Below are 15,013 nucleotides of genomic sequence, written 5' to 3' on the forward strand. Positions count from 1 at the left end.
CATTTATCATCTAATTGATCAAATAGGGGAATTCCTTGAAACCTCTTTTCCTGCAAAGATGAATGAAAGAATCATGAAATACATGTTTTATATCCGTATTAAATCAGTAATAATAGCTAAACTTGAAAGCTTAAAGAGTTACCTATACGACTAAGGCTAGTTTCTAAAATATCACTGAGATTATATGTGAGATGATAAGTGATATTGAACTAAGGTGAGGCACAGCAGAAAATTTCCTGCTCAAAATACGGGGCAGCCCGACTGGGGTAGTTACCTCGACCTTACAGAAGATCACATCTAAATAATACTGTTTTGAAGCAATGTTGTGTTCCTGTGAGCAAGGTGACCAGAGCTCCTGGGGGGGCTTTGGGATTGGGTCAATCGTCTATAAGCAACGGTAATCTCTTACCATCAAGTGAACCGTTCGCTTGTTTGCCGACCTAGTTATATATAAAAACTAATAATAATCAAAAACGTGTAGATTTTAATATTTTTGAAAGCTCGTTGATAGCGACTTTTTATTAACAGTACCGTCATTATTTTCAGTTTGGACTTGGAAACTTAGTCGAACGAGAGAGTTAACAGCCGCTGCTAATACACGAATCAATCAAGTGATGAGCGGAATCAATGTTTTAGATCAACGTTATTACATAAATATTGATCATTCTGACAACGCCTGTTTCTACTACCCAGTCGCTGATGGAAACCCGCTCGTTTTCAGAGGACAGTGTGATGAAAATATTACTGTGGTCACCAATTTTAATGCTCAAGCGGTATGTATAAATGTTTTAATACTACTATCATTCTACTGTTTTTATTTTTTTATTCTAATTATTTATTTTCTAAATATCCTTATTATTGAAACTAGAACGACAGTCGCCAGCAACATATACATATCTTTAAAAAATAAGTATGTTGAAGCTTCTGTTTTAAAATTACTATCATCATCACTACTAAATGATCATGAACTAAATAAGAAATGAATTTTGAGTGTATATGTATGTGTATATGTATATTTACTTCTGTTAATATCATACTGCTGGTTAACTATATGCCAATTCTTTATCAACTGTTTGTACACTTCCCTACCGCTTCTCTTTTTCTTCGCTATGTCCTATGCCCAAAGGTTATCTGGAAGAAATGGCTCTTAGCGATAAGACCGCCTTTGTACATCTTTCTTTTCATGTATCACTTTTGTTGTAATGTTTCTTGGTGGTGTGCAATAAAGAGTATTTATTATTATTTATTATTAATTTTTTTAGTACCTAGGAACATGGTACGATATTGAAAGCTATCCGGTCCAATTCCAAGATGGTACTTGCCCAACCGCCACTTATACGTCGAGTACAACCGGCGTCGACGTCTTTAATACTCAGGTTGTTGGTCAGCAACTTGACACCATTGAAGGCTCCGCGGTACTTGCAACTGACGATGGTCAAGCAAAACTTACCGTAACATTCCCCATCGCTGGAACTAATCGTAAGTATAAAATAATTTGTAACCTAAAACTTACAAGTGTTATATCTAAACTAGAAAAATCCTTCAGTTTAATGAATTAAAATAATTTATATCGAGGGGTGAAAGGCAAAAAGGTTCAAGCGACATTTTGGGTGATATTGAGATATGTATATATTCAGAATCAGCGCATTTTTCTGCGTCGATTGAGCCAAGTAGCGTCTAAATCGGAGCACTTTTTTGGCGCTTGAGACAACGCTATTTTAGGATTCAATTCTAAGGGCCAGTGCATTATCCGACATTAATTTATATATTTTTTTTCGATGACGGACTTAAACCTGACATCGTTATACCCATCCTTGATAAGCTATTTTTACTAACCCAAATTTACAGTCCAATGTTGGTTCAAACATTTAGCCTTCCACTGATTATACCGTGTGCTGCCATTACTTACACGGTGTGACTTCACTTCAAACATTTTGCCTGCATCTAAATTCTATGAGGAATATCGATTAAACTATTTAGCCTGCAACTGATTTCCACCCAGAGTGACGCTACAAACAATTTTCCTTTTCTTTATATATCTACAGACGTCGTTTAAAACATTTTTAATCTACCATTTTTATTAGAACTCTGTTCACAGAGGTTGTTTGATAATCATTATTGTTTGATAATTATTCATAGTTCCTATAAGACTGATTTAACTAATGTGATAAAACTCAATAAAAACAGAGTAAATAAGAGAATATTATTTATTTTTAAAAACCCCAAATAGGACTTAAGGTGTATACAAATGACACAAATCTCCTTTTCAACTTAGGTTTAACTACCAATTTTTAATATTGATGACAAAAATTGAGATATAAAACATTTAATATTTTAGAGTAAGGGTCAGTTGAACTATTTTTCCTTTCAGTCAAAATTATCGCAGGTGTAAGATAACTCAAATAGCTTGCAGTTAATATTTCTATACTATGTCGCATAAAACTTTTTGCTTTACATTAAAAAGTTTCAGATAATGCGCTTAAACTTATTTGGCAGCTACGAAGAAACGATATGATTGTCACTTAAACCGTTTTGCCTTTACCTTTTTAAAACCGCTTTTGTATTAAGCGACCATTATTTTCTTATCTGTAGCTCTAATTAATTTATTGATGTCACCAAAAGTTAGAAATTTTTAACTTTCTTTATTTAAAAATATCTCCCATAGAATAGCTACAATAGTTTTTTTTTAATGATTTTTTTTCTGAAATTTTAAACTTTGAATGGCTCTCATGTAAAGTTCACAAAATGTCGCTTAAACCGTTCTGCCTTTCACCCCTCGATATGTACTACTACAAGCATTAAGTCGCTTACCATAGGAACAGACGACCGTGGGTGTATGTTATAAGATATTTAAATAATAAGTCGCGAAAGTTTTGGCTGTATAATGCTTGGTTAGGCTATATTATATTCCCGGGGCGAAATGGCGAAAGCTAGCGCGACCCCACCTCGCCCTACCCAGGCGGACGACTGCTCACACGTGGTGGTTTTTTTTGTCAGTAGGAGTCTGACATAACCCTCTGGCACCCCCGCGCTAGAGGGTGGTCAATCCATGATGGATTTTCCCCACGTAAAAAAAGGCTATATTATATTCGACAACCGCTATTCGTACCAGATCCCAGCAGACTATATCATGGTATTTGCAATTAAACAACGCTCTTTTTGATGAAAGATTTGTAAAATTCACTACAAAATTGTCTACGATATTTAATAATAATAACTTTATTTGTAATAATAATAACTTTATTTGTAAAACACACTGTTCCTAACACACACAACATATGCATATACATATAATGTCCGAGGCAGGCATTACAATCAAAGTCTTAAGTCTAATACAATATGTGAGTAATAAAAAAAACGAAAAACAAAAAATTGACGATAAAAGAAGATAGTAGCGCGGCAACAGTGTGTCTCACAAAAAGGTAGGACCTCAGCTATTCTCAGGACTAAGAGCCCTGACACTGGTTTTCAGGACCACCATTCGTTTTCCCATTTTGCCGGCAATTTTATATTTATGTAGATATTTGTTTACCATTTTGCAGTTATATATTGTGGTAGTGAACACTATTACTTATTTTTAATAACAAAACCAGACTAGAAATAGAAAAAAGAATATTTAAAAAAAAGGAATATAATAGTACCGCACACATTTAATATTTTTTATGTATTTCCATCTTTCCACCAAGTATTATAGTATTTTATATTTTGTACATTAATTATCCTAGTTGTACATATATGTAAGTATATTGAGTAATAATAAACTTAGTAATAAATAATAAACTTTCGTTTACCATTCTAGTAACTACAAGTTCTCCCTACTGGGTTCTGTCAACTGACTACAATAACTACGCCCTGGTCTACTCTTGCGTCAACATCGACAATGAAAATCGTAGAGGTAATACATATACCATTTGAGGAATATAACTTTATTTAATAAACCTAATCATAAATGCCGGTAAAATACATTTAATTGTTAAAATATATGAAATCATCATTATCGCTTTAGCCTGTAATGTGGGATATTACTGGGCATAGGCCTCTTTCCCCATGTAGGAGAAGGATCAGAGCTTAATCCACCACGCTGCTCCAATGCGGGTTGGCAGATATATTCCCTACTATACTCATACTATATAATAACGATCGCTATCAGGTGTACATGATAACAACCCGGACCGACGGCTTAACGTGCTCACCGAGGCACGGTGGGGAGACCCACAAGGACTGCACAAACACCTAGACTCATCATTACTTACTCGTAAATGCGTCTTTGAATATCCTCTAACGTTTAATCTTTCAGTATCCAGTTGGAAACTAAGCAGAGAAAGATCCTTGTCTCAAACATCCGTGACCACTATCAACAACATTATCAACTCTATACCAGTACTGAGACAAGATTATTACGTCACAAGAGGTCACAATGAAACGGACTGTTTCTATTATCCTGATAACAACGGTGGTCCAGTTTTACAAAACGGACAATGTAATTTCAACAATTTGAATATCGTCACCAATTTCAATACTAGTCTAGTAAGTTTACATAATTTAATTTAGCTTCATATATTTAAATGCAGCGAACATGCTGGATATCTGCAACTGTTTTGCATTGCTTTTTACATGTTCTAACAAAATAACAACGAACGCTTAAAATTATTTATCGATTAGTAACGCCTCTAGACCAATATCAAGATTAAACCTACATTAGGTTCTAAGTCTATATTAAAGTATTTTAACCTTTAACTTTATTAACTATATTGTAACAAAATATATAACCTTCATTTAAATAATGATGAAAATCGACTATATATTATTTCTATCGATAACTCTCGCAAAAAAAAATTAACAATCAAAACTTTAAAAAAGAAGTTATTAAATCAGTAATCACGATTTATCGACAACTAAAACCTTGTCATTTCTTAGTTCTCGGGACCATGGTATGAAGTATCCCGTTTCCCTTCGGAACTGCAAGAAGGTGAATGCGTCTCGAACGAATTCATTGCGAACAACCAAAATCTCAGTATGACAATGACAATCGTATCAGGAGAGTCGCAAAGCATATTCTCTGGATCAGCAACATTACAGAATAATAATCAAGGAATCCTCGACGTCAATCTTGTTAATAGTAATGGAGGTAGGTGATATGATTTTTTTATGCATAATAAAAAAAATATTAGCATTCTGCACCCCTTCTCTATATAAACTATCAGTGTGCTAAATTTCATGCTCCTCCGTCCGCGCAATTTTCGTAAAAAGGGGTACAAAGTTTATACTTCACGTACTACAAGATTGCCTGACGTATTGCCTGATTGTTTGTGTAAAACATAAATAATGTTTAAATTGTAAGTTGCCATATTTTTCACAGACTTCCTCAAAAATAATATTTAACAAATTTTGCTAAAGACGGCTATACATATAAGTAATGACATTTTAAATTTTTAGAAACCTTCCAAACGAGATTTTACGTTTTGGACGTCGATTACAACGATTATGCTTTGTTATACAATTGTCGAGAGATCAACGCTACATCCAAACAAGGTATGACATAATAAAAAAGAAAAATATATTTAAAAAATCGATATCTGTCCATCGTATAGTTAACACGGATATACCATAACATTGTCTACAAATAAATAAAATAGGAGATAAAAATAGGAGATTTCGTTTCTTTTAAATTTTGTTTATAAATTTCATGATTGGTTTCCAGTTACACAAATCTCTAGAATGCTAAAGTTTAACAGTATCACTCTCACATCTGTACAAAAACTCTCCGTCCAATATTTGGCATAAGTAAATTTTTATTCTAGAACAATTTGGCTAAATAATGTTCGACCAAACGGTAGTTAGCATGATAGTATTAGCTCCTTCCCTTAAATATTAATCTGTATTTGAATTTCATTACAGTCTACAGTTGGAAGCTTAGCAGAAGTCAAACTGGTCTCTCATCAACTGCAGTCAATGCTATAAACAATATAGTTTCAAACACAGAAGATCTCTTCGAAGGCTACTACGATGACACTGACCAGACAGTCAATGGATGCTTCCACTACCCAGAATTCGATCAACTACCTCCGTCCATTGAGTTGCTTGGTCCATGTGATGAATCCATAACGGCTAAGTCCAACTTCAACGTGGAGGGCGTAAGTTATACCAATTACTGTTTTACTAAATAACTTTTTAACAGCTATGGATTCATACTTGACTAAATCATATACCCACACACATTGAAAATTTTTGATGTTAATTACTTGAAATTCTTTTAGTTCAAATGTTTAAACCATTTACAATTTACTCGAAAATACATCTCTAATCGAGATCGATGTAAATATATTATCATACATATATACGAGTAATAATAGTCAAAAGAATTAAAATATCACATTTCACATAATTCAATAAAATTCAATTAATATAAATATATTCTCATATTATACTACTTTTGTTTCTCTAATTATACTAATTTTGTTTGTATCTTTTAATGGTGTGCAATAAAGAATATTATTATTATTATTAATATAACTCTATGAAATGTTGACAGTATCTCGGCAGATGGTATGAAATAGCCAGCTACCCTCAAGCCTTCCAAGAAGGCACCTGTGCACGCGCTGAGTACACCCTAAGAGCAGGCTTTGTAAACGTTTTCAACTCTCAAGTCGTCAACAGAACACTTGATGTCCAGACTGCGACAGCTGTCGTCGCTTCTACTGATGGCAGTGGTCTCCTGAACGTCACTTTCCAATTGAGTAATGGCGGTGAGTAAAAAAAAATTATACTCCTCTATTGCTCCTAATATTATTGTTATTATATATGTATAGTACTTAAAAACATTGTTTGTTTTTTTTTAAGATCTTAAGATTTTTCGTCAAAACGCTGTTTTTTTTTTACTGCAATACAAATAACGTCGACATTCTCAATCTTGTTATGTTCATATGTATTATTGTTGATTGTTCAGTTATTGTATTTATGTATTTTTTACTGTATGTACCAGTTTTAATATTACTTTATTTTTCAGTGACTAACGTAGTCAACTACTATGTGCTCGAAACTGACTACAACACCTTCGCCCTCGTATACAGCTGTCGTACCTTACCTAGTGGTAATCGACAAGGTAACAATTATAATATAATTCAAAATACTCGCATATAATTATAATTTATATGCTACTAAGCCTGTACGTCAGTTAATTTAACAACAACTTATTTAATTTACACGTTGACTCGATTAGATAAATCTCAATCAATCAATCAAGCAATCAATCTCAATCATAATGTTATCCATGTATAAATACTTATTATATATACTATGCGGCTGGGTACCTTTTATATTAAAACAGAAAAATAAAAATATAGTATCTGTAGCTTTTATTCAAACTCTAAAACACAAAGCAGTTTGATCAGCATTGCGTTTATTAGTTTTAAATAGGATTTTTTTATTACAACATAATTTTGTTTGCTCGCATACGAATCAAAATCGACTTCAATCGACGTCGACAAGTAATACAACGTCATCAAAAAATACGCATCAGATCTCAATCAAGTATGGTACCACAGACAAGCACCAGCTTTCGATTTAGAAAAAAGTCATCAAAATCGGTATACCTACTAAAAAGTTACGAGGTAACACCCAAAAAAATAGTCGAATTGGGAGATTCCTCCTTTTTCGAACCTGGTTAAAATATAAAATACGTAGTTCATCATCATCATTATAGCCTATAGGCTGTAATGATGATGATGAACTACGTACATCATCATCATTACAGTCCACTGCTGGACATAGGCCTCCACAAGTTTACGCCAAAAATAACGTGAACTCATGTGCTTTGCCCATAGTCACAATGCTGGGCAGGCGGGTGAATACGTAGGTAATTTGTTACAAAATTTTACCGGTCCCATTAAAGTAGTTAGTATACAGTATTAGCATCCGACTGATTCTGGCTGGATCTTAACTCTAGAACGGTAAGATCGATTTCAATTTTTACGCAGTAGCGATTTATTTGCCGTAGTTCTTAGCTATGTTTGTTAAAAATCTCTCTCCAAAAAAAGCTCATTTCTAAAGTGAGGGCTAAGGCATAAAATTAAATTATTGCATGCAATTTTATTATTTTTTTAATTTAATAGTTATATTATATCGTTTGTACGTTCTATTCCAGTCACCAGCTGGCAGCTCTCCCGTACACCAACTATGCCGCCTGCAGCTTTGCCTATCATTAACAATATCATCAACAGCACACAAGGTCTAAATCAGGATTATTACCAGCCCACTGATCAGTCTCCAGAAGCCTGCTTCTACATACCAAACGTGAACAGGAATGAGACACCAAGGTTCAGAGGACAGTGTGAGAATATTCAGGGCGTGCAAGGTTTTGATATTCAAAGGGTAAGATTATAAGAGATTTTTATTAATAAGACGTATAAAACATTGGTCAATGGTAGGGGAAAATACACATTTTTTTTCATATTAATTGTAATGTAATTACAAAGAAGGTTCTATAGGTAGTATCACTAAATTTTCAAATTTGTATTGTCAAAGAATAACGATAGAAATGAAACTGGCAGTATTTTAGGAGATATTTTAAGACGTATACCAATCTACAGTCTAGATCTGGTTAATTACCCATTGATTTTACGGTAAAGACCTTTTCCCAACTTCTACTTTTAATCTCATACTTTTGCAGAATGTTACAAAACAATGCAGTTTGTTGTAGCATTAATCAGAGCATATATCTGATACTAGATAATATATAACGGCGTGCTTTAGTGCCGGCTTGTTTTTACAACAACATTATAATAGTGTACTTATGTGCAAAAATACATAATGAATTTTCTCGTAGACATCTTTTAATAATTAAAAGCCCTTGCGTTGAAAACTTTGGCTCAACTTTCAGTAGCAAAATATCTAAGATGAAAACCCATACTAACACATATTTCGAAAGTAATAAACAACCATATTTAAAATTTCAGTTCGTCGGATGGTGGCACGAAGTCGAAAGCTACCCATCTGATTATGATAGGGGAACCTGCTATAGTTCAGAAGTCATTCAAAGTGGTAATAATTACATTATGGTAGATACCGGTATTTTTGATACAAGAGCTGACGTAAATACTAGCACATTGACCGCAGACAGTAATGGAAGATTAACCAAAACCGGTAGTAATGGACAGACTACGGGTGAGTCTTTTTGAAAATATTTAGTACTAAGTAATGCTTTAATTTCTTATTTCTATTAAATAATAATTTCTAATAATAATTTGGTGACGCGTTGGCGCAGCGGTCACAGCACTGGCTGTTGCGCTGTCGGTCGCGGATTCGATCCCCGCTCACGGCGGACATTTTGTATTGGCCATATAGATGTTTATCGTGGTCTGGGCGTTTATGCTTGTGCATTGCGTGTGTTTCCGGACTCCGACACAGGAGAAAATCCTACTGGGGGCCGTTGAGTGTGAAGCATTTATCATTTATAATAATAGTATTCTTATATTAAATATAAAGCAATTCGATAAAAAATTATTTAACACTGAATTCATTTCATCTAACCTTTTATTTTAACATGTGGTAAAATATGAAATAAATATGTAATATTAAATATTTCAGATGTTTGGGTGTTGGCTACTGATTACGAGACTTACGCGCTTCTTTACTCGTGTGAAAACGACACAGATGAATACAGACGTAGTAAGTGATCTTTTCCTATCTGATCAAAACTACTACAATTTACTTAATAATACTATAATTTAGTAGTAAGTGATCTTTTCCTATTTGATCAAAAAATACTACAATTTACTTAATAATACTATAATTTACTTTGGAAAAGAATTAGTAATAATAAGAAGGTACTAGTGTCTAAAATTACACATACTGGCCGACATGCTTATTATTTGGAACTTATAATGCCGACCGATAGCGGGATAACCATCTAACTGCTGGCTTTGAAATACACATGCCGAAGACGGGACGGAAGGGAAAGGAAGCCGGGACGACAAAGCCAGCCCTGCGGTCACCAACCCGCCTGCCCAGCGTGGTGACTATGGGCAAAACACATGAGTACACGCCATTTTTGGCGTGAACTTGTGGAGGCCTATGTCCAGCAATGGACTGTGATAGGCTGAAATGATGATGATGAATGATGAATTGTTGTTCAGTTCGCAGAGTTTAAAGCTTAATTTACTCCTTATAACATCAGCTATCTTCCAGTGAAAGTCCTGTTAAAATCGGTCTAGTCATTTCAGAGATTAGCCTGAACAAAGACATACAGACAGACAAAAATTATAAAAAATGTTATTTTGGTATATGTGCCGTATATACATCCATATGCATTTAGTAAAAAGTGGTTATTTATATTACAAACAGACACTGACATTTTATTTATTTGTAAAATTATCAATTTTAGTATGGAGCGCTAAATACAGCAAAACTCGTGAGCTCTCCGCATCAGCTCAAAATGCCATGAGCTCTGTTATACAAGCCACTGAAACCCTTGAGCCACAGTTCTACTTGCCCGCGAACCTGTCGGATGAGGCGTGCTTCTATTACCCAGAACAAACTGGAAACCAGATCATATTGCCTGGACAATGTGACACTAATATAACTGTTGTGCAAAACTTCAACCCGGCCGAGGTACGTTCGTTGATACTCGTTAAAAGTAATTAATACCATAATGTAAACCATAAACAAAATCTCACAACTTTTTTTTGTATCACATATTCGGCAAACAAGCGTACGGCTCACCTGATTGTAAGAGATTACCGTAGCTTATAGACGCCTGCAATACCAGAAGCATCGCAAGCGCGTTGCCGACCCAATCCCCAATCCCCCAGGAGCTCTGGTCACCTTACTCACCAACAGGAACACAATACTGCTTGAAAGCAGTATTATTTAGCTGTGATCTTCTGTAAGGTCGAGGTACTACCCCAGTCGGGCTGCTCCATATTTTGAGCAGGAAATTCCTGCTGTATCCTACCTCAATTACAACTGTAGAAAGTACAATTTTCCCCAAAAGATTTTTACATAAACAGAATTTAATTTTAATAGATATACTGATTGGTTCCTTTCTAAAATAGGAAAGACATTATAACTACCACTCTGGTGTAATGGTGGCTCTGGTGTATGTCAACACCGATGGTGGATGGAAATTTGTATTCGTACAAATATTTATTTCGAGTAAGGATGTCGGTCCGTTTGGATCTCCCCACCGTGCCTTGGAAAGCACGTTAATCTTTGTGTCCCGTTTGCTATCATAAATACCTGATAGCAATCTTTACTCATATTAGGGAATATATCCACCAACCCGCAGTGGAGCAGCGTGGTGGATTAAGCTCCAATTCTTTTCCTACGTGGAGAAAGACTTCTATGCCCAGCAGTGGGATGATACAGCCTGAATCGTATAGACATAGAACATTTTTAATTTAATAATAAACTAATTCAATATGTGCTATAAACTAAAGTCAAGCTACTTCCAATACAGTACTCCGGCACATGGTATCAAATACAACGCTACCCTCAAATCCACGAAAATGGCACTTGTGTGGGTGCGCGCTACACACTCGACGAGAATACCGGTGTCGTCACAGTCCTCAACTGGCAAGTCACCAACGGTGTTCTGGACACAGTCGAGGGAACGGCTACCGTAAACTCCACTGATGGCAGCGCTAAACTGTTGGTCACCTTGCCGATTCGCAACACTGATGGTAAGATTTTATATGTTTTAACTAAACTATAAATTTCTCGAATGAAATTTAAATGTTTTTTTTTTTTTTTCTTTTTTTTTTACTAAACGAAACAAATGACGGGGCATGTTACATCTGAATAAGTGATTAAATAAAAGAAAAAATATTCTTGTTTATTATAGTATTTTGAAGTAAATTGTTGTCATTTTTACATTTTATTTAAATTTTATTTTATTTTTAGATCCAAACCCAGCCATGGTATCAATGGAACTATACGTTTTGACGACTGACTACACATCCTACGCTTTAGCCTATAGTTGTGTCAACATTGGACCATATAGAAGAGCCAGTAAGTATTGACGGAATTTAATAACTTCGTTTTAACTATCTGCAATTTCACAAGAGTCTATTTAAAATTATGTTGAATAAGAAAAGAAAAGTTACTGCTCGAAAGTTCACTATTTTTTGTATTAAATTCTAATAAAAGTCCGTTTCTGTATTTAATAAAAACTATTCGTTCTGCTCACGACCAAAAGCGTTTGTAATGCTTTACTTTGAACACGATATTTGCGATATTGAGCGGTTATGAGCAAAACGAATAGTTCTTTCTTCAATACCAGGCTTTGGACATTTTCAATAAAAGTGCTATTTTTAATTCAATTTTAATATTATATTCTTATCAATAGTTGGTGCATGGAAATTAAGTCGAACGCGGTCATTGACAACGGCAGGTAACAATTCTATAAATGAATACATGAATACGCGGGAAGAATTGTTCCAAAATTACTTCCAAAACGTTGAACAGAACGACGACTGCGACGAACCCAGTTCAGCAGTTTTATTCAGAAGCAGTATTATTATTTTATTAATATGTAGCATTTTACACCGTCTTTTATAGTAATTTTATGTACGTAATCATGGACGTTTAACTATCTGTCTGTATTTAAATTATAGGACACTGGTTAATGTTAAGTTATAAGAAAAATAACCTTTGGTACAAAATCGAATAAAATTTTCAACGCATTAAACACGAGTGTCATTATGTAATACCTAGAAAGATCAATCCTTTTTTAAGTGAAATGTTCCAATATGTACTTATAAGAAATTACGTGATTAATTTATTTAAATAAATTATTTATATTTTACAGAATGGTTTTATTTTCATATTTTTCTCATTTACACTTAAACTTCTGCCTTATTATTAAGAATCAAAATAGTTAAAATAAACAATGGTTCTGCGGTGGGTCAGTAGATTCATGAAATTTCGTAATTTCTTAAGCTTAATTTTCGTAACAGAAAAATTCATCAGAATAATTCGTCATTTTTGAAATTGATTTTGTATCCAGGAGCACTCAGAGAATCAAGGAATTCAAATGAATATGCGGTCATCTTACTCCATTACTTAGTTGATAGATGTATACTCCATTAATTCTCCCTCAACATTGGCAAGCATATCCAAGTTGATTCTTGCGGCTAGGTCGTTTCGCGAAGTCAAAATTGCTCTTTCACATAGCCATGAGTTCTCACGATTTAATAATTGCTAAAATATAGGATAATGAATGACGCTCAAGATCAGCTGTTAGTCGTGCCTCTCTTTCTTTACTGGATTTCAGTGATCGAGACGCAGCCGTGCGGATGCGTTGACCGTTGTGAGCTCAAGCAAGACTCTCTTTTAGTAAAGGTCTCTGAAACTCGTGACAACGTATGGCGTTAACGATCATCTGTGAGGCGTGCATCCCCTTCTTGGCTGGTTTCCAGAGATCGAGACGCAGCCGAGTGACTACGCTGAGAGCTCAAGCCGGCCTCTCTTTCAGTAAATGTCTCAGAGACTCAAGACAACGTATGACGTTCACGATTAGCGCTCAATACCGTTTTCCTTGTCTCACTACTTTCCGAGATTCGGGACAACGTATGGCGTTCACGATCAACTTCTCGTCGAGAAGTTTTTTACATACCGCGGGCCGTAGCCTAGCGTTCTCGAGTCGCAGAGAATATCGCCTAACGATCTCCATTAGATTCTTGGGATATAATCGTCCAGTCATCCTTTTAGCTTCTCTTGAGTACGGAGAGAGATTCGATCTTTGTTTACAAATACATCGTCAACCAACACTTGTCCAACATTAGATTTTTAAATTAAATCTCTAAGCAAAAATGAAGGCAAGCTTATTTATTGCTTTTATTACTTTTTGGAACGAAGTTCCTTACGGCAGGCTTGACATTGGCTGGGCGAGCGAACTGAAAAAAATGTGACACTACAAAAAGTAAGAAAAATATATAACGGAAGTGACGTAATATCAGTTACACGACTGTATAATATGATGTTTGTCAAACTAAAATATTACTAGTAAACTTTTTGTTTTAAATTATTTATGTAATTTTATACTGCCGAAAAAAATAAATAAAGCTATATGTTTTTTTTATTTCACTTAATAGTTTGGATTATTATTATTATTATTATTTTGTTTGATGTATTTTATTTTACAGTATTTGTTATTTTTTAAAATACTAAATTTCCTAAATACCTACTTTTATGTACTTAATTAACAACCAATCAACAAAATTAAAAAAAAAATCAAGAACTAGAAAATATATACAAAATTCAACATTTTTTTTTTCCAAATAGTGATGCTTCTATACTATCCGAAGGAACTTCGTTCCTACCTGGTGTCCCACGACACCACTTATTTTTTTTATTTTTTTTTTGAGAAGACTGGGCCACGGACGAATAACCATACGATAACTCTTACACAACAACTTTTTTTCACCATCGCGATGTAGAATATAGTCAACGCCGTGTCAAGTTATTTAGTACGAATTAGAGTCGGTAACATTATTTTTGATGGCTTGGTTATTGCAGTGAATTGTAACATTTCACCATCGCTATGTAGAACACTATTAGCGTCATCTAGTTTATTTAATATGATGATGAAATACGCTATAGCATATAGACACTATTTTTGTAAGGTTTTAGTTTTTCACGGAATCTCGTTATTTTATGTATTTTTTTAAATTTATATATTGTTTTATTATATGATGATACCGGCAATAACAATACTTAATTAGGTGCATAATTTGTATAATAAGATGCTTAGGTAATTAAAGTTTTTTAACTATCTTACGGGAACTCTTTAATTTTTCGGGACCAAAAATATCATATTTGTTGACCAGGGATATAAAGCTATGACCATACAAGATTTCATTTAATTCGATTCAGTTGTTTCGGAGATTAGCCCGTATAAACAGACAGACAGACAAACAGACAAACACAGAAACAAAAATTTAAAAAAAAAATCTAAATTGGTTCTATTTCACTTCAGATACCAAAAGTGTATACGAGTACTGTCAGTCAACAAAAG

General features: G+C 34.3%; 1 protein-coding gene across 1 annotated transcript in view; it reads left to right on the forward strand.

Moving 5' to 3' along the window:
- Positions 1 to 12,802, forward strand: part of LOC123662453 — a 34,753-nt gene extending 21,951 nt beyond the window's left edge. The window contains exons 34-49 of the mRNA XM_045597296.1: positions 547 to 773; positions 1,263 to 1,479; positions 3,800 to 3,895; positions 4,298 to 4,527; positions 4,918 to 5,128; positions 5,437 to 5,532; positions 5,899 to 6,134; positions 6,533 to 6,743; positions 7,007 to 7,102; positions 8,144 to 8,370; positions 8,955 to 9,162; positions 9,586 to 9,666; positions 10,382 to 10,608; positions 11,456 to 11,678; positions 11,911 to 12,006; positions 12,344 to 12,802. Of these exons, the coding sequence (XP_045453252.1) occupies positions 547 to 773; positions 1,263 to 1,479; positions 3,800 to 3,895; positions 4,298 to 4,527; positions 4,918 to 5,128; positions 5,437 to 5,532; positions 5,899 to 6,134; positions 6,533 to 6,743; positions 7,007 to 7,102; positions 8,144 to 8,370; positions 8,955 to 9,162; positions 9,586 to 9,666; positions 10,382 to 10,608; positions 11,456 to 11,678; positions 11,911 to 12,006; positions 12,344 to 12,555 (2,894 nt within the window). The 3' untranslated portion in view covers positions 12,556 to 12,802. The remainder of the gene's footprint in view (positions 1 to 546; positions 774 to 1,262; positions 1,480 to 3,799; positions 3,896 to 4,297; positions 4,528 to 4,917; positions 5,129 to 5,436; positions 5,533 to 5,898; positions 6,135 to 6,532; positions 6,744 to 7,006; positions 7,103 to 8,143; positions 8,371 to 8,954; positions 9,163 to 9,585; positions 9,667 to 10,381; positions 10,609 to 11,455; positions 11,679 to 11,910; positions 12,007 to 12,343) is intronic.
- Positions 12,803 to 15,013: the final 2,211 nt, after the last annotated feature.

Source organism: Melitaea cinxia, chromosome 18 (genome assembly GCF_905220565.1).
Source record: "Melitaea cinxia chromosome 18, ilMelCinx1.1, whole genome shotgun sequence".
Lineage (NCBI taxonomy): Eukaryota > Metazoa > Arthropoda > Insecta > Lepidoptera > Nymphalidae > Melitaea > Melitaea cinxia.